Here is a 25,595-nt window from a genome sequence, read left to right on the forward strand (position 1 = left end):
TAAAGCAACATTAATTTAATAATGGGTTGAATTAAAATATGAAATTAAAGAAGGTTTTTTGTACAAAACAATTTTATTTATTAAAACACCATAGTTGGACATTTTCTGCTTCTGCTCTTTTTTTTGTTTGGCTGACTTTCAAAATGTCCGTATCATGACCATATTACAAAATTAATGACCACTAAGAATTATGCATGATATTTCCCAGTTTAATTTTGAGAGGAAGATTTTTTCGAGTTTATTTTTTAATTTTGTTTTATTTTAACAATTTCACTGAAAACAAAAGAGTCTCTTCTTGTCAGTGTGTAGCAGCAGTTTTAAGATTAGCATTTAACATTTGATGACTAGATAATAAATTTATTGTGCAGAGACGTGAGTGTTGTTATTCGTGAATCGATTTTTCAGAAACGCTTCTCGAAAAAAATTGTCAGCCGTTTCAAAACAAGAAAATAATAATAATATATGCATGATTTGTAATATAATCACTAAATATGCGCGTTAATTTAAATATAACCTTACAAATATTACACTGTGCGCCCATTTTTGACACAACATTTTGCGCGCGAGTCCTTGTTTCAAATTTGAACCGATTTTCAATCTTGAGACCGCTCTCTGTTGATGGGCAAAAAAGTAAACACACAGCATTACATCACATACGAAATGCTCGATATTCCATTTCAATCTTCCTGATTCGGTGAACGATCGGTGATGAGAGTTAGAGAGATTTGTCGCATCGAGCTCTAGAAATATTTTTTCCATTTGAGAAAAGTCCTCTCGTTGACAGAGCGCATTTATTTTCTTTGTAATACGATAAATATTTACACGATCAATCTTCTTTTGGTTTTTTTTCATATACACAAAATCTTGTTATGCAGGCTCGAAAAAATATACAAACGTCATCCTCTTGCACTTTTTGTAAACATTAAATGAATTTGACCGGCGCCGTGGATGAAAAACACTGAAAATCCAATAATGCAGTACAAATAGGCCAGCTACAATGATAATAATTTCGATTACATCAATTGAACGTGAAATGGAAAAAAAAACAGATGGACATTTTTGGTCATTTAGTTTATGGATAATTGAATAGCCACTGAAGTCCCAACGCTCAAACAGTTCAAGCGCAATGTGAATTATTTATTTAATATACACAATTCTTTATACTCCATTTCAAAAAACATTTCGTCCTACTGATGCGTGTGTGTATGATTAATAAGGCAAATCGAAAAAATATTATATTTCGACCTTTTAAACAAATTTCATCAATTAAGTTTTTAAAATTGAATTGGAAGAAAAGTAGAGAGTAACAAAAAATATATGTGTGCGGTTAAAGCACATCTTTTAAGTGGCGTGAAAGGTTACGAGCCACAGAAAAATAATTCCTATGCAGAGTGCAGAGTGATAAGAGATTTACATCGATTTTCACTGCTTTGTAATTGAAGCGTTTTCTTCTTTCTTTTTAATGAAAAATGTAGAATAAATGCATATTGTATGTGTATGTTTTGCTATACTTGTAAATGGAGGATCGTTTGGTTGAATGGAGCGAGAGGTATACAAATATATGCAAGCTGATGGAACGATCAGTGTATTTCACTTCAATCTCGTGTGTGTTGCAAAATGATGGCTTTCACAATCATGGTACATTCAAGCACACTGATTTTACAGCAATCATTATAATTAAACACAAAAGTTTTCTACATCAATCAATCTCCGAGTATTCTTTTGTTGCCACTACTTTACAAAAATCAAACTGCGCGTGCGGCTGACTGAAGGGATAACAATGAATTTTACTGTGCGGCAAGGAAGATTTTTTTCGGAATGGGTTCGCCTATTATTTTGGAAATAAATTTTACGAGATTAATAGCACCCATTTTATCTCACGTAAAGACTTACAAATTACTGGATGAGTTTTTTTTCTCAAAAATTTACAAAGAAAATTTTGCTTTCCTTTTTCAATAAATAAATTCTGTGCCAAAACAAAATGATTTCAAGATAAAAAATTTCCGTCTTAAATTCTGAAAATGCTTGGAATATTAATTTTATCAGTCGTTATTTAATATCAGGACACACCGACGTGCTTCAATCTTCTCGAACAAAATTAAGCACTTGTTTTTCTCTTGATATCATATCGTAATGCGCGCGCGACTCAACATCACATTATTTTTCCTTCCACCCCTCCCTAAATCCTAATCGTCTCGTAGAGTGTTTTATCTTTTTATAATTTTTGGCATCTTTGAAAATCTAACAAGAATAATGCAACAATTATTTTGTTAGGATAGCGCTGGCTTGAAAATCCCACAATTTTTTTTTCTTTCTTTCTTTCGGCTCGGTGGATGAAACTTCCACTTTCGCTCGATCCAAGTAGTCCACCACTGGAGTAGAGGGAAAGTACCTGTATTGTCGAATTGAAAAACTATCTTGACGAGTGGACACCTTTAGCACGCGGTGTCCACCCTCCAGGGCAGCCACCAGCGGGGCGAGCACAGTTTGCTGCTTGTTGTCCAGATGCCGTTGTCCAAACTTGAGCGCTTCTTGCGGCCCTTTTTCGAGCGCTCCGCTTTCTTCACAAAGCGCACGTTGAACGGGTCTTCTGCCAGCTCGGGGTACTTTTGCACGTCATGCGTGTACTCGCCTTCGTAGGTGGTCGCGCTGCCTGTTTGCAAAATCTCTTCCACCTCAGCCGGCGTCCAATCTATGCTGCCAGATACGCCGTTCTTCAGAAGCTCCTTTTCGCGGTGCCACGCTTTGCGGATGGCCAGGCCACGCGCATGGTGCAATAGCCGCTGCTTTTCTCTACCAGCCGAAGTGCCATACCTAAAGTTTAAAATGAAAATTATTAAGAATAATTTTGAGCATTAATTGAAAACAAGACCGAAAAATTTGTAATTCCGTATATTTTTATTTTTATATTTGTGGTTTTCAACAATTTTCGGACCAAATATGTAAAAATTACAGTTTGATTTAAAAATCTACAGATTTTTTCTCAAATTGAAATGAAAATTTATTTGGTGGTGTGCATGCAATTTAACTTCTAGAGCGCTATTAATGATTGAATCTCTCAATTTTATAAATACCTTAAATTGACAACAGCGCTCGGGCTGTGGATTTTCAGGTCGATTACTTTGCCACCCGAGATGCCCTCGGTGGACGAGTCTTTTTCGTGGAAGGTCAGGTTGACCTGGTTGCCCAGTCTCTTGATTTGGCTATGGTCCTCGGACGCTCGCCACATGTCCTCTTTAACAAAGTAGAACGCGTCCTGCGAGTGCACCAGCAGGGTGAAGTCAAGCATCAGCGACTGGTTGAACACCGAAGTGAACACGTCCCTGGAGATTTCAAAAATTAAAATGCGTCTTAAGAATTTATTGGCTATAAAAAAACCTGTAGATGGAATTGGCGGCCTGGACGCTGCTGACCACGGCCTGACTGCCGGCACGGGAAACGAGGATGCCCTTTCCGAAGGGAGGGTCCGCCATGGTCACCTTGACTGGCAGAGGTGGCCAAGGGTCTTTCTGGATGGCCGAGTGCAAAAGAGAGGAGAGCATGTTGGAACTGTACTTGCGCTCTTGCAGGTGCGACAAGAGACCAATTTTGGCGCTCAGTGGCGTCACTCCAACCTGAATCGATCCTGCCAGGGTTGATGGCTGCACAGGTGGTGCAGGCCAGTTGGAGAAAAGGTCGCTGCTTGCAGAGGGGAAGCCGTGGATGTCTGATGGGAAAAGCTGAGGAGCCAAACTCTTCAGGTCGTGGCCCATCAACTTCAGCCAGTGATTGTGTTCTAAAATTTTATTTTATTAAATTTCATCAGTAAAAAATATTATTGTTTTTTTTACCTGTCATGAGTTTTCGAGCGTTGTCAGGCATATTTTGGTCCCGTCCAGCATTGATGGGATCGTTGCCATTGAAGCGGTACAGGTGAAGTCTAGACGGCGTGTTTATCCTGTCCAGAACTCCTTCCCATCTCGGGGTCATCCATTGACCAATGAGCGGATCGTAAACTCCGCCTCGAGCGCCAGGCATGTGCACCAGAGACGTGACCTTAATAAAATTAATCTTTTATTTCTCTCCTAGTTAAATTTTGCATTAATCAAACCTTATCCAGGATGCCACCGCAAAAATCGATTGGCATGTAAAGGTATGGATTCGAGTCATACACTATGTGGCCAAAGGGCGATCGCATTATTTCCCTTATTCCCTCTCCGTACTGATTGAACATCATGATTGGAGTGCCACACTGGTCTGTGGCCACATAATATCTACTCCTGTACACTTGGGCGTAAATCAAGTGGCCGCGATCGTCGTAAACCAGCGACATCAGTTTTCCATCCCTCGGACTGTAGATCTGGCTCACCTGATTTAAAAATAATAATGATTACTTGTATAATTATATATATGTATTATTTTTTTTACCTCATCAGGCCTATCTTGATTTGTGTAAAAGAACTGAGTGACATTTCCGTAGTTGTCCTTCCTAGTGGATAGTCTGTCCATGTGGTCATAGAAGTATCGAATGTCAAATCTGCCCTTCTTGCTGGCGCGGACGAGCAGACCTTTGGCGTTGTACTGGAAGTGCTCATCCCTGGCGTTCTGCACCACCAGGCCACGGCTATCGTACCTGTAGGTGCCCTCACCAAATTTGACAATCCTATCCAGAGCATTGTACTCCATGGGAATGACGTTTCCTCGGTAGGTGAGCGAAAGCAAATTTCCATTGTCATCGTAACGGAAGCTCCACGGCTCCTGACCTTCGACGCCGCGCAACTGGCCGTCAGGGTCATAGGTGAAGTTCTTAATGTTGGTGTAGGTGTTAACTCCAACACCCTGACGCGTGAAGGTTCTGGTTTGTGCAATTTTGCGGCTCTGAGCGTAGCCAAACTCTGTACGAATCACTTCGATTCCATGGATATTGAGTGAAACCTAAATGTATTTTTAAATTAAATCTAAATAACAATTTCTTTAATGTATTTGAATACCTTTGCCTCTCTAAAGTGACTATCCAGGTATCGAGAAAAGGTTGCAGTCCCGTCTGTGAGTTCAGTCTTGTTTGGTTTGGGTTGGCTGAGGGTGAATTGGCCAATTGTTTCGGGTTTGCCAGTCTTGCTGCTGTAAGATTGGACAAGGTCGGGCAGAGTTTGGCCTCCGATTCGGCCCTGAACTCCAATGAGTCGCATGTTGGCGTCAAACTCGTAGGTGAACTTGGCGTTGCTCAATCCAGTCTTGGCTCCAAAGTCGTATCGCTCCTCTGTCAAGAGACCTTTCACATATTGAGAGTCTCTGCGGTATTCAAAGTCATTTCTCTCGTTGTGGACAATTTCGCTCGGGAAGCCTGAGCTTGAGTAGCTGATCTGTGTCTTTCCATCACCATGCAGCACCTGAGATTTAGATTTAAATTGTCATGAAATCTAATCAATTATAAATTTTTGATTCAATTACCTCAGAAACTCTTCCAGCATTATCATATCTGTACAATACTCGTGCACCTTCTCCCGGCAAAACCGTCTGCATCAACTTGCCAGAGTGGCTGAAGTGCTGCAGGTAGGGTCTTTGGCTGCCAGGCGGGGTGTAGCTGAGGCGCATGAAACCAAACGACTGTTGAGCTGAGAAAATATGCTTGGTCTCGCTGGGCAGAGTGATTTGTTTTAGGCCGCCTTGTTGGTCATACTGGAGGGTAAATCTGCGGCCGCTGGGCAAAGTCACTCTCGATACCTGCGAAAATTGCATGTTAAGTCAATAACTATTGGCCGTGTTTGTTTTCCAATAGAATGTAAAGGGAAATATGCAAATTGATGAACGCGCAAGTAATTCACTTAAATGCCAGCAAACAAATATTTGCTGGCCCATTTATGCAGAGGGCGCAGTAAACAATCAAATCATCCATTACCATTTTCAGCTCGTTGTATGTGTAGGTGGTTGACTCTGATTTGCTATTGACCACTTCCGAGAGCAGGCCGTGTCTGTCATACTGATACTTTTCCGACAAGTCACCCCATGTCCATCCGTCCAGACGGTTGAATCGATCGTAACTGATGTTGAAGGCCTGGCCGTGTTCTGTCGGGTCCCAAGACGTTGGTTGTCCGGCTGCGTCAAAGCGGACGGAGAGAAGGGCTTGATTGTCTTTGTCCAAGTAAGTCTCTCTGCTGTTGTGGTGGTCATATTCAACTACAAGCACCTTGCTTGCATTCACCTTAAAAAAATCATTTTTTTATTTTAATTAATTAATTAAATTTAAAAAAAAAATGTTTGAAGAGTAGAATTTAAAATTATTCTTATAGAATTGCATTTTTTGAAATACATCCAAACAATAAAAAAAATCTGTCAAAAATAGAATGGCCTCTTCAGACGGAGAGGAAAGCTTTTCTGCACTCACCCATAGCTCGCGGTCAAGCTTCTGCCTCTCAGCCTTGACGTCACCGGAAAGGCGATATTTGCACTCAATAATATTAGCGATGCCATCTCCAATGATCAGACTCTGGCTGGCTGCCAAGGGCAACATCTCAGCCTCGACCGGCATCGTCAGCTTCAGCAGTGGGTGCTGCGCACCAGTCTCACTGTGCAGCTCGGCACCCCAGCCGGCGCGGCTCCAAAACGAGCCATTACTCAGCGCCTTAGATTCGCTCACCGTGCCAGCTAAAGAATTTAATTTCAAATAAACCTTTGTTTTAATTTTCAATTATTCCCATCTATATACCGTGGCTAATTTCCAGGGCTTTTGCGGGCCCTCTCATTCTCAATTCCGCGGGCTGCCTGTCATTCTGTCCGACTTTTACAATTACGCCTTGGTCTGATTGCAGTTGGAATTTGAAATTCATTGTTTCGCCAGTTGGAAGAATTGCGTGGCTCAGTCGTCCATTTCCGTCATATCTTAAAAAGCAAATTTAAATTATAAACGCATTTTTAAAAATTAGGCAACTTGCTTGACTCTCGAGTAGAGCAGGTTGCATAATATTAAAAAAATAAATAAAATAATTTCACATTTCACACCTGTAGATGAATGCGTTGCCCTTGGTGTCAGTTTTGCTGGTGAGAAGCCCAGTGGTGCTGTCGTATTCTAGATCGATCTCGGCGCGTCCTTCTTCCTGGGTCAGTTTGGTGAGGAAACCAACGCCGGTGATCATAAGGTCACTCTTGTGATCCTGTGTGCTTTCAATTGTGCCAACAACGTTGGAGTAGTCTCTCAGGAACTGCAGCTTGTTTTCCGCGCCGTCAGTCACCTTTGAGAGTTTGCCAAAACTGGTGTTCTTGCTGTAGCCAAACTTGTACTTGATCTTGCCCGAGGTCATGTCCTTTGTCAACACATGCTGGCCGTATCTATTAAAAAAACATGAAAAAAGTTTGTTAAATAAAAAAATCTGTATATCGTTGGTATTAAATAAAAAGAATTAATTAAATAAAAAGTCTCAAATTGAACCATTATTAATAATTTTTTTAAATTAAAAAAATGATAAAATTACCTGTTAAAACTGTAGATCTCATTTGAGGTGGGGTAGGGAATATGGAAATCGCCATTGGTGTCCGCGGTGGGCAGGTAATGCATCAGTGACAGGATGTGAAGGCTGCCGCGGTCAGCGACGTGCAAAACGCCGTCGGGTGATACTGTCATGGCTGAAATCGATTCGAACTGCGCGTTGGCCGAGAGGACAGTGTCCCTGGCGGCGCCGGGAGGCGCCTTGGGCGTCGGGGTGCACTCACAGGTGACGTTGTAGAACGCGTGCTTGGGCGGACACTCGCAGCGCGGCGTCGCCTGCCTTCCAGCAAAGTCCATGATCCGGCCCGAGGGGTCAATCAAGCGAATGGCGTTCACGCGACGCGAGTCCGTCTCGGCGATGTAGAGGTCGCCCTCAGGAGAGAAGGCTATGCTGAGGATGGATCCAAGTGGGGTGGCCGTCGCCTCCTCATCTGCGTCCTCGGCCACTTGTTCTTTGGCCGCCGGACAGTGCAGAGGAGTTCCAGCCACAACCTGTTTTAAAGAAAAATGCCAGATTAAATAAACTTAAATGGTCTTTTAAATTTATTTTTCAATAAAAACAATTTTCATTTTTTTTTAATTTTACAAAATATATCTAAAATAAAAGCAATTAATTATCTTTAAATTAGGTCTTAAAATTAAAATAATATTAATTTTTCCTTTGGTTACAAAATTAATTTTTAATTGATTTTCTTTTTCATTTTACTTATGGCACCCGTGAGCTTATTAGGTATTGGGTCGGTCTCTTGCCGTAGTCGAGCACCCTTGGCACAATTGTGCTTCCCAACCAACCTGACCCTTGTTCGGGGGCTTTCTATCAGATTTGGTGGTGCTCGCATGGGCCCCCCACCCCCCTTGAGACCTTACCCCTATTTTTAATTGATATATATGATAATTAATTTATCACGAATTTTTAAAATTTTGCATAAACATTTTGTATGTAGGAACTACAAAATAAGCATAAACGCGTGTTTTATAAAGTTGTCAGCATTTACCTTGACTTTGAGGTCGTCAGTGAGCCGCAGGACGAGGTGGTCGTCGATGAAATAGAGACTGCCGTCGAGTGGGCTGAGCGCCAAGCCTGTGGGCCACTGGAGCTGAGCCTGCTGTGCGGGAATGGAGCCGTGGCAGGGGATGGGTTTCCAGTGGTTGTGGTGGCCATGGTGGCCGACCAGAGTGTGGATTATGCCCTTGGTGTCGACAATACGGATGTTGGTGCCGTCCGCAATGTACATGGTCTTGTCAGCCGATATCGTCAACCCTACGAATCAAACCCAAAACGCTCAAATGCAAACTCGGCCCGCCGCTATGGTGGAGATAACCGACCTTTGGGGTGCGCGAGTTTCGCATCCTTGGCAGGCCCCTCGTCTCCGCAGTTGGTTTCGTCCCCAGGAATGCATCTCTCGCCGGATCCGACGGCTGACTCAAAGTTTACACTTGGGTCGCTCACTTCCTCCAAGGAAATGACGCGCAAAATTTGGTGCTTCTCAGGGTTTGACACGTAAAGGTGACCGTCGGCAGGTGAGATGCTCAGGTAGTACTGATAAGAAACCTGAGTTGCACTGTAAAAAGCGAAATTCTGCGTTAATAAAAAAATTTCAACTTTAAAAATCAGATGATAGTTTCATATTTTTCAACTTGTTTGTTTTTTAAAGTAACAAAATATATGGTTTATGCTTTCTACGAATTCCCACAAAACGTAGAAAGATTAATTACGTTAAATTGTTTTATATTAAATGTTAAATGTCATTTTAATAAAATTATTTATTTATTTTTATTTAATAAATGACACGTAAAGTGCACGGGAATACCATAGAAAAATTTCAAACTAAAACACAAATGGTTTTATTTTTTTGTAGCGCGGGTTGCTGACAACTGCCATTGGTATTTATTTTTTTCATTTGTATTGATTTTCCGATTTAACAAAAAAATAGAGGGTAGGGCAAAAATGGTGTCGGCACTTGACACTGACGGGGCGTTGACGGGCAGGTGAAGTTCAATGGAGCACCTTTCACGTTCCCACGGCGCTGACACAATGAAAGTGTCATCGCTTTGTTCGGCGCCGGGGGCGTTCGTTTTACAATGGGCATGCATGCATACACACAAAGATGCAGGGTGTGTCGTTATGTAGTAGTTGGGTCCGCGCCGATAAAATTGCATAGGGCCGCGCGCCACAGAGCACAAGGGTGCTCACCACGCCGGCAATAACACGACTAACGCATTATGGCGATCATCGGGGGGCACAACATCGCGTTTATTTTTATTTTTCGCTTCTTGGTGTGCGGCGCCGAAAGTGGTGGGTCGATACGAACGAGTTGGTTAGTCATTCTTGTTGCACGATTTTAGCAGCGAGATACTCAAAAGAAGAATTAACGTCACGTTACGAGAATGACTTACGGCTGCGAGAAGCCCTAATTGCATTTCTGCGCCGCTTTTAATGAGAGAAAGAGCAAAACCGAGGGGGAGTCTGTCGGCGCAGAGAGTTATTGTCGTTTTAATGTTTTCATTTGATGTACACGTCTCCTTAAATAATCGCTGCGAAGTGAAATAATGGCGGAATTTAATTTCCTCCGCCTCCGCTGCAGGTTTTATTTTATAATGCACCGTCGTTTTCCAAAGCTCGTGCTATCGACGCCCGCATTAAAAACGAGATGATACGCGCGCGTCTTTTCATCACTCGCAGAGTTTACGACTCGCAATGATGCAAACTCTCTTTGCCAGATTAAAACGGAGGGTTCTTCGTACCTGAGCTTGAGCACGGTGTAGACGCGTCCCTCAGGAGTGACTCTGCGCACCAGATTGAAGTCCCCGACATAAATACTGCCGTCCTCCCCGGAGGCCAGGGCCACCGGGGTCAGCAGCCGCGCGTCTTTTGACAGGCCGTTGCAATCCTTGCACTCGAGGTTGCGCTGCAAACCATTGCCCAAGAGAACCTGAACCGTTCGTGGATAGCGTTTGAAGTGCAGGGTGGAGCCGTCGCCCTTTTGCAAGATTCCTGTGGGACAACAAATAAAAAATGTCTTGAAAATTAAATATCTCAAATCTCAACCAACTTGAACAAGCTTTTATATTAAAAATACAGTTAAAATATTCAAACACAAATACTGGAAACGAAAATTTCTAAAATTCTACATAATTTCTCAAAGCATAGAAAAAAATTAAAATTTATAAGTTTTTGTGCTTTTGAATCAATCTTAAATTGCTGATAAAAATTAAAAAATTATTTGAGGCAAGATTCTGACCTTCATTGAAGTTGTAGTGATGGTGAATGTCCAAACTCCATCCTCCCACGCCTGAAATTTCGACGTCAAAGCCCTGCATGGTGACGGTTCTCGTCTCCCAAATGATGCTGGCACACCCGATGTATTCGTACCCTACCGAGACCTTGGCCACAGCCACGCCGTACACCTTCTGCTTGTAAACATTGCGTTTGTTCCAAGCGAAAGTATAGGTCAGGTTGGGGTCAGCCTCGAAGACCTTCTCGTAAACGGACCCTTCAATGATCACCCGAAGGTGGACGAGGCGCAGTGACAGGGGAATCTTTTCGTGAGTGAGACGCATCAGGGCGATCGACAAGTACCCTGACGCTTGGCTGCTGTGGTACATGAGGTGCACTTCAGAACCAGGAATCGGGATGCTTTCCTGCAAAATCTGTAACAAGAATTGGAATTTTAGAGTTACCCTCTCAAGCCGCAAACGGAAGGAAAGTCAAATAAAGAGGAAATTCCGATTCCCCTGCGATTTGGTTCTCTGTGTGAAATTTTCTCGTTTCGCATTCAATCCATTTTCCTTTGCCAATCAATGGCAGTTCTTGTCAGTATATATCGGCTGGCATTCAGAACGGAACAAACCTCGCCGCCGTTTGAGTCTCAAATTCCCCGGGCGCGCACCGCTGGGAAATCAGTTGCGGCTTTAATTTCACCGCCAATGCTTCTAATTCGAGAAAGAAATAATAATACGCAGCAAATCAATCATAACGTTATTTATCAAGGCGGTGAATTAATAAAAACATTTTTTTTCGATTGCACGGTGAAAGTTTTCTTTGCTCCTTTTCATGAAAATCCGTCCATCAGCTGCAGCAACGCGCGACTCAATTTATCACCGTCTGAAAAGCAGGTGGGCGGAAATAAAATAATGAAGCCCAAACAAAGCTGGTGCTGGACGCGTGTATTGAATTGACACTTCAGAAACAGTTGACGTGGAAGCCGGAAAAACTTGTTTGCTCGCGCGTTGGAAAATTAATTATTTCGCACTTCTGGGAGGCGATTTTTTTTGCTTCGCTGCAAGAAACCCCACAAGCCGTGGCAAATTTCATTAGGGCGCCGATAAAAGCAGTGCGCGTAGATAAAAAATTCCATTATTGTTATTGCGGCGCGCTGAGAACGGAATCCATTTTTAAAAAACATTTATTTGCTCTGGCAGAAAAGGAGGAATTCGGGTCGCGCGCGAGATCGATAAAATTCTCTGCGAGCAGCGCGAGTTACGGCAGCTGTGGAATGCGACGACCCGAGAAAGATAGAGGAGAGCACAGAAGAAGGACCAGTGTCCCTTTTCTCCCCTGGGTGCAGCACAAAGGACAGTGCTGGAACAAAAGAGGGCCTCGTTGCATTGTGCCCGCCAGCCGTGCGACGCGAGGATTAAATTGGAAATGAAGCCTCGTCACCGCCCTGGCCGACGTTGTTTGAAAAACAGCGAATTAATAAAGAGAAGAGAGAGAACCGCTGGCCAGTGAGAAAGGGCGGACGAAAAGAGTAAAACGCGCCAAAAAATAATAGCGGTTGCAGAGAGGCAAATTTCTTTTGTACTTTTAGTTAAAATCATTGTGAGGGCTCTTTGTGTTTTGAGTGAAGTGCGGCGTAAATGAAAAAGGTTCCCACTTTTAAATAAGAGTTTCTTTGACAAGTCTAAAAACACTGGGCCTTTCGCAATGTTAAAATGGCACTGAAGATTAGATCCACGTTTTTATTTCTATCTCTTTAATTGATAAAAAATGTATAACAGGGGCCATCCTATAAAAATATATTTAATCAAAACAACATTATTTGAAGGCGTGTGATTCTTGTGCAACGGAAAGTCAAATAGTTGAATAGTTTACTTTTGATACAATTTTAAATAATAATCTGTTCCTTTGCTCATAATTGATTCTTCTTCTTTTTTCATTAAAATTTATTTATAAAAAGTTTTGAATATTTTTGTTGATTTTTGTATAAATTACTATGAGTTACTGAAGATTTTTTTGTAATTTTTTAAGTGCAGTGTTTATTTATTTGTTTATGCAACTATTTTGTTTGTTATATACTTAAAATATCGCATTGAAATCAAATTTAGCCTTCCCAAACTCATTGATTGGGTTTTGAACGCCCTGGAAATGCGTTACATAAAATCTTGTATCAGAAAATTTCGTTTCTTGGCGCTTTAGCGGAGGAAATTGAGAGTTCCTGCAGAATCAAGAGAAAGTTTTTCGACGCACCGATTCGATCTGGCGTCTCGTAGAGATGGACGAGAGGCGGCGCGCTTTGAATCCTAATTTAATAAATGACACCCGTCCGCAAAAGTTGCGTCGGGCAGTGGAGGAAGCAATTTTTGCGCCGCATCGCCGTGAGTAATGCGAAAATCCTGCCGCCACCGACCCGCCCTCACAAGAAGGCAATAAAAACTTAACAAAACAGCCGTCGGCGCCTCCAGATCTCGGCAACAGATATGTATTTTTATTTCTCTCCTGCAAGTTAAGAAAGAGAGGAAAAGAAAGAAAAACTGCGAGCAACGACGCCCTCCTATCGCCAATAGCTATAAAACCGGCAAAGATTGAGAGCGTCTTTTTGCACCGCAAGAGAAGAGAGCGGCAGGAAATTGAATTTCGCATTACAGCCCCGGCTGTTGAGAAAGCAGCCGTTGCCCAACTTTAAAAACCGATCCCTTGTCTCGCTCGGATCGGCGCCAGGTTGCGAGAGCGGGCAGCTTTTATGCAAAGCAGACTCGCACTTTGCCCGAGGAGACTCGAAGGCGTCTGGCCTGCATAGGTTACTTGGTTCTTCCGCGATTGCCGGGGGTACTGACACTTTGCCTCCATCCCAATACGTTACACACTTGCACAATCGAAACCGGTGACGGAAGATATTAAATTCAAAGAGAACTAAAAAAAATGTTTTACCACACAGTATTCTACATTTTTCTATCACATATGGATTCCAGTTTATATTTTCTCTACATTTTTTTTGATAAAAAAAAATTTAACTCATTAGATTGAAAAACGTTTTAGAATTATATTGAATGTAAATTAGTGTCATTTCAGAAAAAATTTAAAATCTTATAATTTTTGAGCCAGCCATGTGGAGCTTTGAAATGTGCTTTTTGTGTGAATTAACAGAAAGGTTTTGACGATTTTTCATTTCATCCATGACTATGTTATTATTAAATTTTGAACTTCTGCGCATATTCTGTATTGCCAGATAATCAAATTGCTAAAAACAGTTTTAACAAATTCCCTCAGCATAACCAATTTAATTTTTCTCTGCTTAAAACATTTTGGAAGAAAATCAACCTGTTTTATTCTAAATGTCATGTTTTTTTCGTACCTGCGTTTCGCTGAAAACTGCACTCTGTCCAGACGCCCCTCCAACCTTGTCCGGCATCCAGGTAGAAACGACGACCGGACTCATGAGGTTGTGGTCGTGCTCGCCGCAAGGTCGTGAGTACCTTTGAGGCAGCTGGACGGGCACAGGCGTTTCGGAGGGTGGAGGCATCGCTGGACTCTGCTTTCCGCCCTTGCCTTTGCGTCGCTTGAAATTGGCGTCCTCGGTCGAGTTGCTGTACTGCAGAGTGACGGCGGGTGCCACGATTATTTGGTTCCAAGGGCAGAAAAGGGTCATCGTGACCGGCTGGAAGGGCATGCGTGTGAAGTGCAGGGTCACAGCACCACCACCGTTCACCAAAAGGTCAAACCTGAAAAGTATCAATCGAGGTGGAATTAATTTTTTTTTCAAGATCATTTACAGAGAGTGAGGGTTTTCAAATTGACAATTAGGCTCGATAATGAGAGCTAAAATTTCTGGATAAAACTTCAAGTATTTTCTCTTAGAGGTTTTTTTTAAGTTTATTAAAATTCAGCACGACTTAGTGAAAAGTAAGGCAACATCTAGGCGGTCATTTTTGATGCCCAGATTTTTCATATATTTTTGCAAAATCCAAATTTCAACATCCGTAAAAGCCGCAAATTTTTAGATATCGGGGCAAAACTATATATTTTTGAATACCTCGTGACATCTTACTTAGAATATACTTAACATGGCATGACCGTTGCCAACGCATTGTACGGACCTTTGACGAATTCGTGTTCAATTAGTACCAAATTTTTGTCTTTTTTATTTGAAAATTTTTACCCTTGAAGGGCAAAATACTAATTTGTTTTACCAATTTCTGTCTTAACAGGTTTTTGTTACTTTTAATTCAGATTGACCACTTTTTAATTAAACATTTGAATGACTTTTTAGTGGTTTTAAATAACAAGGCAATATTTTTAATTTGCAAATGAAAGGCTTATATTACGGTCTTGCAATTAATTGATTCTCTCTGCAGGGAGAAAATCATTGATTGAATTGTAATCGTCTAATTACTCGGAGAGACGGGAGGAAGCAACCGAAATAATTAAACCCATCGCTTCATCAAAGCTCCATTTCAGCGCAATTAAAGCAATTTGCGCGTGCGACAGGAGCCAAGCAAGGTGGGCCAGGCACGCAGATACTAATTCACTCGTCGATCGTCTCTTGTATGTATTCGCGCCCGAACCGTGTTACAAGCGAGCAGCCACCATTATTAGATGAACGTACAAATTAAGCCGCCGCCGTAGTCGAATTTAATCCCGAGCGTTGTTATTGTTGTTGATGCTATAAATTATTTTCAGCCGTGCGTCACACTTTTGGCCGAGTGCGTGTAATACACAAAAGGATTATTGCTCGGCGCGAGAGAGCTTAAAATTATATTAGAAAAGCAACAACGCAGATTATACAGGAAGAATTCTTTGTCGTATCAGGCGATTTGCATTCGAGTTTTCGCGCCACTATCCTTTCCAACTTGCATCGTAAATTGGAATTTTAAAGCTCAGAAAGGTTAATTTACGACGAATTTTGGGCAAGCAAACTTTTGCGCAAAGTAGGACCCAGAAATTTACGTGAGCAACAGGCCTTTTAACTATACAGGGAACGATAAGTGAATTTTTTTTTCAAATCCATTGAAAAACTTAATGCTTAAATTTAGAACTAATTAGTTTTTCATTTACTAAAAATATGTTCATTTTTAGATATAATTGATGATTTCGGTTGAAGTCTAATTTTTCTAGAACAAATTTGGTGATTTAAAGAAAAAAAAATAATATTCTTGATTTATTTAAAAATAATAGTTGTAAAAAATTGGCTACTTTGGTTCTTTTATGTATTAGATTAGCAAAAGAAGTGGCTTGAAAAGGGCAAATTTGAAAAATTTCTATGGATGATCACGTCTTTCACATTATTACGATCAATAATTGGGGGGTTAAAGGCTGGCTAAGGTAAAAGTTTCCATTTTAAAACTAAAATGTTTTACTCACCATCCTCCAGGCCTGGTCAACGTGAATCCGTTTTTGTTTTTCGAGTCAATGTTGACGCGGACGCCGATGATTCCCAATCCTTGCGGCGACAAAACTTGGCCTCGAATCACCGCAACTCGGCTGTGGAGAAAAATTACTTCTTGGAGGAGAGCGGCCGGGAAAGATCATCAAGAAGTGTCATTTTGCCTCTCGCGCAAAAATAAAATTTTTTATGTACATCGAGGAGGCAAAATAATCACGTTCAGGCGTCGATCGGAGGCGCAACGGGGAAGAAATTTAAGGATTGACCGTGAGAAAAGAATATACATGCTTCGTTGCGCGCTCCGTCGACGAGTGACACGTCTATAAACTACTGTTAAGTGCACCAGACAGCGAGAGCTTAATTTGATATTCCAGTCTGTAATTCAGAGAGTGGAACAATTACGAGGAAAAATACGAGTGCGCACATGTATTCTATGACCTAATCAAGTGAGAAGGGAAAATAAATAAATCAATCAAATGATCGGCATGCTAGGATCGAGTGCTATATTTCTATAGAATTGTTTGTTTGGTGGTTGATTAACAAATTAGTTTTTTTTTGCGGTAAAAACATCACCCTCTGATGACGTAAAGGAGTAATTAATGGTTCGTCCTTGAATTCAGAGGGCGGTTTGCATGGAATTGTGAGACCCGGTCGGAATAGACTCCTGCTAAAAACCAGAGCGTCGCTGCAATAAATCAGTGCGGAAAAATCATATTTTACTCTCGGCTTTCACAAAACTCGACGGCACACACAAAAAGTTATCTCTACTCTCGCGGGCAGGGCTGCTTTTACTGAACTTTCTCACGCGAGTAAAGAAAATTTCGTGCCCCGTATCAAGGCCGAGAATCTCAGGCGCGCGCAAAGTGAAATGGACTAAGGGAGAAGATATGCTCTGAAATTGAAAAGTAATGTTAAATTTACATGAATAGGCAGCACAGCGGGGGCGACACGAAAATATGGAGCAGCATAAATTTCCCTTGGTAACAAAGGCGGATGGATGACCTATTTTTCTCTTTTTGGCAGCAGTCTATTCGAAAACCGAGAAATTCAAAGGGCTTTTGTTTTTCCGTATCGGGGGAGAAAAGCAGGCAACGTTATTTTATTTGAAAGTTCTCTTTTTTAATATTATACGCAGCAAAAGACTGGAGAGAGTGAAAGTGATAGAAATGAAAATGGATCGCAAAAATACGTAATGTATGGTACAAAAAGAAGTGAGTGCATATATCCGTCAGCATTTTTCTTTTGAAGAAAAATAAAAAAGCAGACGGGGAGAGTAGCACGTGAGAGAATGAGTGAATGTGATTTTGGGATTTGAGGAATAAGGATTTGGTCAAGGCATATTATGATGGTTGGTGTGACCACAAATAGAGAGATAAACATTCAGACGCAGACACAAGGAAGGAAGGAGTTTGTTCGAGGGTTTACTTTCAAAAAAACAAAAACTTCTTCTGACACATAATAAATAATGTTCTCATTTAAAGTGTTGAGGAAAGACAAATTACAGTACGCGCTTCAAATCTTCACGATTTTGAAACTTATACTGTACTGAAGAGCAAAAGCAAATTGGCCGTTTTTTATATTGGAAAAAAATATGACATTAGGCCCGAGTGATTTAAATGTTCAACTAATTTCACAGAATGTAAAAATTAATTATCTTTATTTTGGAATATATATGTAATAAAAACAGAACGAAAAATTTCAAAATTTATTGAACAAGTTTGATGTGAACTTACCGAGGAATGAACGAGTTCCAGAACTGACTACAATGGGGTCAAAGAAGAAATAACAGGGTATTACAAATAAGGACTGAACGCCACAATAATTATCACAAGTTGCAATGACAGACACAAGACGGGCACGCATGCTTGGTCTCGTCCTCGCTGCTAACGCCAACGCCTCTCAATCCTGGACCACAGTGTCCAGGATCGCGGGACATTTGACATTTCGAGCGCGAGACGAAGCCAAGCATGCGTTTCACTTTTTCATAGACGCTCACAATATGGTTTGACGCCACAAAAATCAAATTGAAACTGCTGAAATGAAACTCGAGCTACTCGGGATCTTGTGTCTACCATAGTATAGATATAAAAATTGGAAACCTGCCTTGAATTGGGCAGCTTATAAATAAATATATATTTTTTCATCGGTGTTTTATTTTCCTGATCTCCTTGCGGGCGACCAGACGGGTGCGCCCCAGAGTTGAAAGTAAAATAGACACGCACATATTAGGTGGATGAGGTAGGGTATAAAGGTAAAACACTAGACAAAAGACAATGTGAAGGCGTTGAGAAGTGAGAGAAAGTACCAAAGGATTAGTAATTCAGGTGCCAAAGTAAAAATATACTTTTTTACTTTGAAATATAGAGAGGATATTTTTTTGATTTCGAATAAAAATCAACAGTAGTTAAAAATCAGTAACTACTTAATCGTATATAAAATAAGAACGGAAGAGTAAGCAGCGGAGGAAACCGGAAGATGGGATGTCGGAAAGAGAACCAAACAAGAGAGCGGGAGAATCGAAATCAAGAGAAGAGTCACTGGAGTCGTGTGGGTTAATCGCATCTCTTCGAATATCGTCAAAAACTCGATTAGCATTATATTATTACTCCTAAAGCGTTTTGTTATAGATATCAATATATTATAAACTGCCGCTAATGTAAAGTGATGCGTGTTTATATGTGTGTGTGAGAGAGAGAAAGAAAGAGTTTTGGTTTTTCCGCACGTACCTCTCGCTGAACGCTTCCATCGGGGCGTAGACCTGCACCGAGTTTTCCTCGATCAGGAATTTGACGCGTTGGTAGAAGGAGGCGGTGACGGAGGGCGGCTGCTTTCGCAAAAGCACCTCCACAGGGTCGTTGGACGACTGGCAGTAGAGGTTCTCCTTGCACCTGGGCAGGGCGCAGCACTCGCTGTCCGCGCAGTCGGTCAGGTTGTCTGCAGAGGGTGCAAGAGACTTTCTTAAAAAGTGTCCTTTTTATATCGATTTCCAGAGCTTTTGTCCCTTTTCGGCAGGGGCTGAGCAAGAAAAGCTGGCGGCGCTAAATTGTTATGCTCCGGAGATAGCGATCCCGCTTTCAAGTCAGGCGCTTGAGGAGAAAGGGCTTAAACGTGATGGAAATTTGAAAAATAGCGAAATTAGATTGTGTGTCGCGGAGAACTCAATTTTATCCCCGAGTTAAAATGGAAAAGTTTCTAAACTATTTCGAAAAAAAGTACTCGTCTTTGTACTTTAGCTACTTTATTACGAGAAAAGTTATGCAACCTGCCGGTGCGGCTTGACGAGCACGTTGCATAACTCGCCCCTTAAGGATCCTCCCTTCAGTAAAGTGCTCAACTTTGTTTGAAAATCGGGGATCAGTGCGCGAGTTAATTAATGGCCGCCGAGCTGAGCTCTAATTATCCCGTCTTATCTCCGGCGGTCCACTTCTTCTTGAGGCAAAGTTAGGCAACCTCGCGTGTCATGCACCACTCACCCTCGTCGTTGTCAATCTGGTCGTTGCACTCCTTCTCCAGCCGGATGCTACAGTCACTTCCGGCCCAGCCGTCCGAGCACTCGCACCGGTACACGCCTTCGGCCATGGCGCATGTTCCGTGCCGGTTGCACGCGTTTTTGCATCCAGCTATAATTAAAATCAAAATTTCAACCAATTTGTATATTAAATAAAAAACCTGCTGCAGGAAAAAACAAGGTAAACAAGCAAATAATTGGAAGAAATTTTATTAAAATTTCACCCACAATGAATTCAAACTAAGTTGGAACATTATTATTATTTTGAAATTTAATTAACAAGTTATTTTGATTTTATGTACTGTAATTGAAATAAAATAATAGATTTTAAGCTCACGCAGAGTGCAGTGACGTCCGTTCCATCCTTGAGAGCAAACGCAGGTTCCGTTTTTACATTGCCCATGTTCAGCACATCTCGGGTCACAGGGTAGGAGGTCGCATCTGTCACCAGTCCAACCATCGTCGCACTCGCACTTGCCTTTGTCGCAGCGACCGTGAGGACCACAATCTAAGCTGCACAGGGCTGTAACAGATAAGGAAAATAATCAAATAAACTTTCACCATATTTTGAGAAAAAATTTAACAAATAATTTATAATGTTCGACACGTAAAATTATTTTACAATCGATCTCTTGACTCAATTCTCAGAGTTAAAAGTGACCTCTATCCCCAGCCTGTTCACACTTAATAAGAAATAATCATCATCAGCCTTCTTTTTCTCAATTGAAACACCCGTTTTTAAATATTATTATATTATTTTGATCATTTTTTTTTTAAACCATAATTCATTAATCTCAAAAAACCAAATATTACCCAGCAAGAGGGAATTTTAAAATTATGATAAAATACCACGACGATTTCCCAAAATTGATAGCACACATGGACCGGTTTAATTGAAAATTGGAGCGGCAGAACAACATCAATCAGAATTTTCGAAGCCGCGGCATCATGTTTTGCAGGCAGCCTGCAAAAACAGGTCGAAAACATGAAAAATGCAATCGTGCGGGCCGCCGGTGATAAATTACCGCGAGAAAGATTAATGAATCTGGCAAATTAATTCCCTGGCGGCGACGAGCGTTAAAAAGCGGCGGCTGCAGCTCATAAGCTAATGGAGCTGCGACCATCAATTTCAAAGTGCAGCCGAAAATGAGGTAAATTGCGTTTTGTGTCGGAGGATGCACAAGGGAGTGAAACAAGATACGTACAGAGTCTGCTCCCAGAGCAATCGTCAAATTACCTGCCGAGCGCGTGCCTTACAAGTGCGTCGTGTGTTTTTTTCTCTAAAATTCTGCCTGAACAGCCTCACAAGTGACTTTCACCGACAGAACACGGCGCGGAATTACTACAAAGTTTAAACACGACGCCGGCTTGAGTTTCATACACGGAGGTGCAGAGCAATTATACGGCCCATCACGGCAGCCAAATTGCCAGCTGGAAATTTGAGATCGGCAGTTTTCGCGTGCAGATGGATGAAAATGACAGCAAGTAAAAATACAGGGCTAAAATTAAAATATTTAGAAATATTTGTGCTGTTTTATGTTTTATTGAATTATTATTGCATTTTTACTGTCATAATGTAACTTAACACATTCAATTCATTTGGAATAAGTCTTTAACATTAAATCAAATTAAATATTTTTAAAAGTAATTCAAAATAATTTCACAGTTAATCTACCACATAATTAATAGTTAGTGTTCCATGATTCTATTCATTACCTACAATGTTGATGAATAATTTAAAATATCAACTTACTTTTTATTCTCATATGACATGCTTTTTTAATAAGAATAATAAATACCAATGAAAAGAGCAATTTTTCATAAATTTTTATTTTATCATTAAAAAGTGATAAATGTTTAATATTTCTAAATATTAAAATTAAATTATTTAAAAAAAAAATTAATTCATTTATTAATAAATGTAAATAAATATATTATTATAAATAAATAAGTTCACAAACGGTCATTATCATAATAATTAAGTATAATAATTTATATTTTTATTGTAAAGGGAAAAATTTCTTTATAATTAAACTATGAGCAGGAAACTTGGATTAAACTAATTATGAAAAATTCAAAAGGAATTTAAATTTTAGCTTTGAAGCATTAGTCAAATTATAAAAATATGAATTCATGAATGATGAATACTTTCATCAGGACTATCCCATTCAAAATTTTTTGTTGTAAAAATGTAAACCGAGGTTAGTTAACTATTGAGACTTTCCTGACTAGCTGACTAAGTGACTAGTATTATTTGTTTTCCTCCTTTTGTGGCCGACGCTGGTTGCCAAAAACTTTGGCGCAACTCCTCCTTCTACCTTATTAACTTTTATTGAATTAAAATCCGGCTTTAATGCCGGCGATAAATTCGAAACGCGCCCCATTTTTCACATTTCACTCTCTGCTACACACAAGAGAGGCTGCAGTATTTCACTTTCGTCCGCTTTGTCCGAAACCACTAGCAAAGAAGACGCCGGTTTCCGCACTTTGGCCGCTGCGAACAAACACGCCGTCCGAGACGAGGGTTGTTTGGCTGAGTGCTGGATGCAGCATTGGCTGCTGGTGCCGTTAATGGGTCCATACGTCACCAGTGGTGCGTGCACCGCCGACCGACCGACCAAAGTACAAGCCAACGCGCGTGAATCAGCCGCCTAAATAATAAACGCGCGGGAAGCTGGGAGCAGGTCTAATTTGTGAATTATGGCATCCGCGAAGGAAGGGGTTAAAGTGTGGGTGGCGCTCAAGTTGCTGCTGACAAATTTATCTGCCATTCGTTCATAAATAAGAGAGGACAAAAACGGACGGGGGAAGGAGTGAGATTCGAGAACAAGGAGCCGCAAATGAAGGGCCGGCAAGAAAGTTATGCGCCGAGAAGAAGAGCCTCTGCGTTATTTTTGTTGCTTCGAGCGAGAGGACCGAGAATTTGGTGAATGGAACGCGCCGAGTTGAGCAAGTTTGCCTCTCCGGGGTGCAAAAAGCGAGCAAATTATGTAAGCTTGACTTCGGGGGAAGAATTTGTTTGTGGAGACAAGGAGGAAATTTCGTCAAATTGAATTGTTGGCAAAGGCAGAAGGTTAAAATTATTGAAATTTCTAATGGATTTTATTTGCAGGAAGGAGTTAATTTAATATATTTCCTTCCAAAAGCATCAGTTCCTTCTTGCTTAAACGCTAAAAAGTTTAAAAAAAAATGCATTTTTTTTTTTAAATCATTTTGGCGGAAAATATAGAACCTTGGAGTGAATTCTTTTTTGACGCTTTATGGTGCGTGCAGATTTTTACTTGCAATATTATTATTAGTCTTCAATCAAAATTAAAAATTACTTGAAGGTCCTTTTGAGCAAAAATTGAATACATACATATAACGTTTGCAGAGAGAGCTTCAAATTGTCAGAGGACCATTTAAATTCTCTAATTGCCCTTTCTGAAATGCAATTTGGAAAGGGAGGATTTTGCGCACAAGCAGCGCAAAAAATGAACGACGGTGCGGCGAGGCTGTCGGAATTATTCAAAAGACGGGATGTGTGTTTGACTTGCCGCTTAATTGAAGCTGCGCGCCCGGGCTTAATTACGGCACGCTTGAGCGTTTGAGTAATTCACTTTCCATAATTAAAGCGCACCTTGCGTTTAAGCAGAGCCGTTGGTGGTGCAGCGCGCGCGCGTCCTTGTCTGCTGGCAAATTGATCTCGTCGTGTGCACATGTTTCGCCCAAGAGCTTCACTACTTATACTACACGCTACACTGCCGAGTCTCGCGAGACGCGCCGCTAAAAAGCTGCCAATATTGGCCCGCTCGGCAGTACATCACCCAAGTTACTTGGCTCGAGACGGAGGAGCCGTCGTTGTTTGGCGCATTGATCTCTGTGTTGCTTGCTTGCTCGGCCTGCGAAACTAACTTTCGCCAAACTCCCAATTTGCAACGCCCAAGACGCACACAAAGGCCCTGAGAGAGCACCCTTGCCTTGCTCGTCAGATATTTCATTCCACAGACTTTTATCGTCTGAATTATGACAGGGCGATTGATGTCTTGTATTATTAAGTAAATTCTTAAAAAAATCAGTTTTTGAACTCAATTGCAATAGTATTTTTATATCAAAGTTGTACCTTAATTTAAACATCATAATAGAAATAGATTAAAAAATTCCTAGCACGTTTTGAAAACGCTTAATACTGGCTTAATATTCATAAAAAGATTTGAATTTTCGTCTATTAAAAAAACTAAATAACCTGAATTTGGTGAACCTTTTAACATATTAAATTTGATCGGAGAGCCAGTATATATCTGAAAATACTTACAAGAATAAAAATAATGAAATTTATGCTATTATATTTAAATTATACTTAGATAGAAACTATAAAAAAGCGTCTTCTCATAATTGATGGTCTGTAAGATTATCAAACAAATCCTTCAAATTGATCATAAAGTCACAGAAAAATATTGAAGTTTGTATTTAATTAAAGAGCCCTTAAAATTTTTAGTTTTTACCATAGCATGACAAAATTACACTTCCAATACATTTTTGATACCTCTGATTATAATGAAAGGAGAGATGAATGAAGTTAGTTACATGAAAATGAAATTGTGATAGGAATTAATATTTAACTAACCCCCAAGAACTTCGCCTATGAGTAGATAGGATTTTCCAATTAATTTAAATTACGCGGTACGACTATATATAAATTTTTATAAAAATTATATAAGATAAACAAATAATATAGTGCAAAAAAATTTATATTTCAAAAAATTGTTAAAATAAATGTAATTAATTTAAATATAAATGATATTATTTAAAAATAAAAAGTAAGAATTTTTTAAATGTAGTTCACGTTATTATTTAAACTTAAATTAAAAAAAAAAATTAATTTATAGCTTTAAAAAATTACAATTAAACTTACCTTCGGAGCAGTCGATCCCGGTCCAAAAGTTGTCGCAGATGCAGGCGCCACTCTCCAGGTCATACGAGCCGTGGTCGTTGCAGCCGGGCAGACACTGATAGACTTGTTGGTCCAGTGCAGAGCAGTTGACGCCCTGCCAACCTGCTTTGCAGTAGCAACGTCCGGCGACACATGATCCGTGGTTCGAGCACGTCGGGTCGGGACACTCAACTGTGGAGCAAAAAAATTTTCATCAAGTCTTCGCCTGTGCCAAAAAAACTTTTTGCAAAAGAAAAATAAATCGGAGACGTACAACGACAAAAGCGAAATAAAATTCCTTTCATTTGAGGTGCTGACGAGAGCCTTATTTAGAACACGTCCCTTTTTTATCAGAGTGGGAAAGCATTTCAATATCGAAAAGGTGATAATAAAAAACGAGTGAGATGAAAAGTCAAGCGGCGCCGAGATCAAAGCGAAAAAAAAAATTTCCATCCACTGGGATAATTTCATATTTTTGATTTCGCGCTGCCGAGTTCATTGCTGGAGTGGCTTTTAATTAAAAAAAAGCGACAGAGAGAGGCGGCGGAACACCTGTTAGCTGACAATAAAGCCGAATGAATGCAGCTTTTAGTCCAGGTCTGATTCGAGGACGGGCCAAATCGATCCACGTGTTTTAGAATTTTATCTCGGCAGAATAAGTGTACTTTTCGGAACAATCTGTTGCAAAGCCCCTTGACGGCAGCAAAGGGGCTGCTCGAGTGGTGCACGCCGAAAAAGTTGTCAAGAGGGAAGAGGGTGCACGAGCGCGGAATCTCCGTAATGTCAGGTGAAACCCACGTGAGATATTAAAACTGCCGGGCGGGCGTGGGGCGTTGCGTGTGCGGAGCTTCGGAAACTAAATTAGCGTCTGGAGCCGTTCCACGAGCAGCTGATTAAACAGTTCGGAGCTGAGGAGGGTGAAATATGACTGCAGTCAAAACTTCCCTCATTGCAAACTTCTCCAGTCAAATTTTAAAATTCCTATTTTGTTGAGCGCTATGAATTAATATGATCAAAATTGGTTTACTTATTCTTAAGAAATTATTAATGAAGGCACCGAAAGTGGAATTTATTAAAAAAATATGCAATCCGATTCTTTGATATTTATTT

The 25,595-nt window shown here is 40.7% G+C and overlaps 1 protein-coding gene across 8 annotated transcripts in view; it reads right to left on the reverse strand.

The window, feature by feature from the left end:
- Positions 1-71: 71 nt before the first annotated feature.
- Positions 72-25,595, reverse strand: part of LOC132202951 (teneurin-a) — a 322,154-nt gene continuing 296,630 nt past the window's right edge. For 7 of the 8 annotated variants that reach the window (XM_059630319.1, XM_059630313.1, XM_059630315.1 and 4 more), the window contains 24 exons: positions 24,468-24,677; positions 19,911-20,096; positions 19,539-19,685; positions 18,792-18,999; positions 17,799-17,825; positions 16,044-16,163; positions 14,038-14,404; positions 10,705-11,113; positions 10,208-10,457; positions 8,789-9,024; positions 8,458-8,723; positions 7,449-7,954; positions 6,979-7,305; positions 6,686-6,858; positions 6,365-6,624; positions 5,879-6,181; positions 5,431-5,703; positions 4,971-5,369; positions 4,408-4,914; positions 4,091-4,348; positions 3,831-4,035; positions 3,379-3,775; positions 3,075-3,323; positions 72-2,814 (listed from right to left, as the gene is read on the reverse strand). In XM_059630319.1, coding sequence (XP_059486302.1) covers positions 2,436-2,814; positions 3,075-3,323; positions 3,379-3,775; positions 3,831-4,035; positions 4,091-4,348; positions 4,408-4,914; positions 4,971-5,369; positions 5,431-5,703; positions 5,879-6,181; positions 6,365-6,624; positions 6,686-6,858; positions 6,979-7,305; positions 7,449-7,954; positions 8,458-8,723; positions 8,789-9,024; positions 10,208-10,457; positions 10,705-11,113; positions 14,038-14,404; positions 16,044-16,163; positions 17,799-17,825; positions 18,792-18,999; positions 19,539-19,685; positions 19,911-20,096; positions 24,468-24,677 — 6,662 coding nt within the window. In that variant the 3' untranslated portion in view covers positions 72-2,435. The remainder of the gene's footprint in view (positions 2,815-3,074; positions 3,324-3,378; positions 3,776-3,830; positions 4,036-4,090; positions 4,349-4,407; positions 4,915-4,970; positions 5,370-5,430; positions 5,704-5,878; positions 6,182-6,364; positions 6,625-6,685; positions 6,859-6,978; positions 7,306-7,448; positions 7,955-8,457; positions 8,724-8,788; positions 9,025-10,207; positions 10,458-10,704; positions 11,114-14,037; positions 14,405-16,043; positions 16,164-17,798; positions 17,826-18,791; positions 19,000-19,538; positions 19,686-19,910; positions 20,097-24,467; positions 24,678-25,595) is intronic. The other variant, XM_059630318.1, reaches the window with a different exon arrangement.

The sequence above is a fragment of the Neocloeon triangulifer genome, unplaced genomic scaffold, assembly GCF_031216515.1.
Source record: "Neocloeon triangulifer isolate White Clay Creek 2 clone unplaced genomic scaffold, ASM3121651v1 ptg000017l, whole genome shotgun sequence".
NCBI classification, from domain to species: Eukaryota; Metazoa; Arthropoda; class Insecta; order Ephemeroptera; family Baetidae; genus Neocloeon; species Neocloeon triangulifer.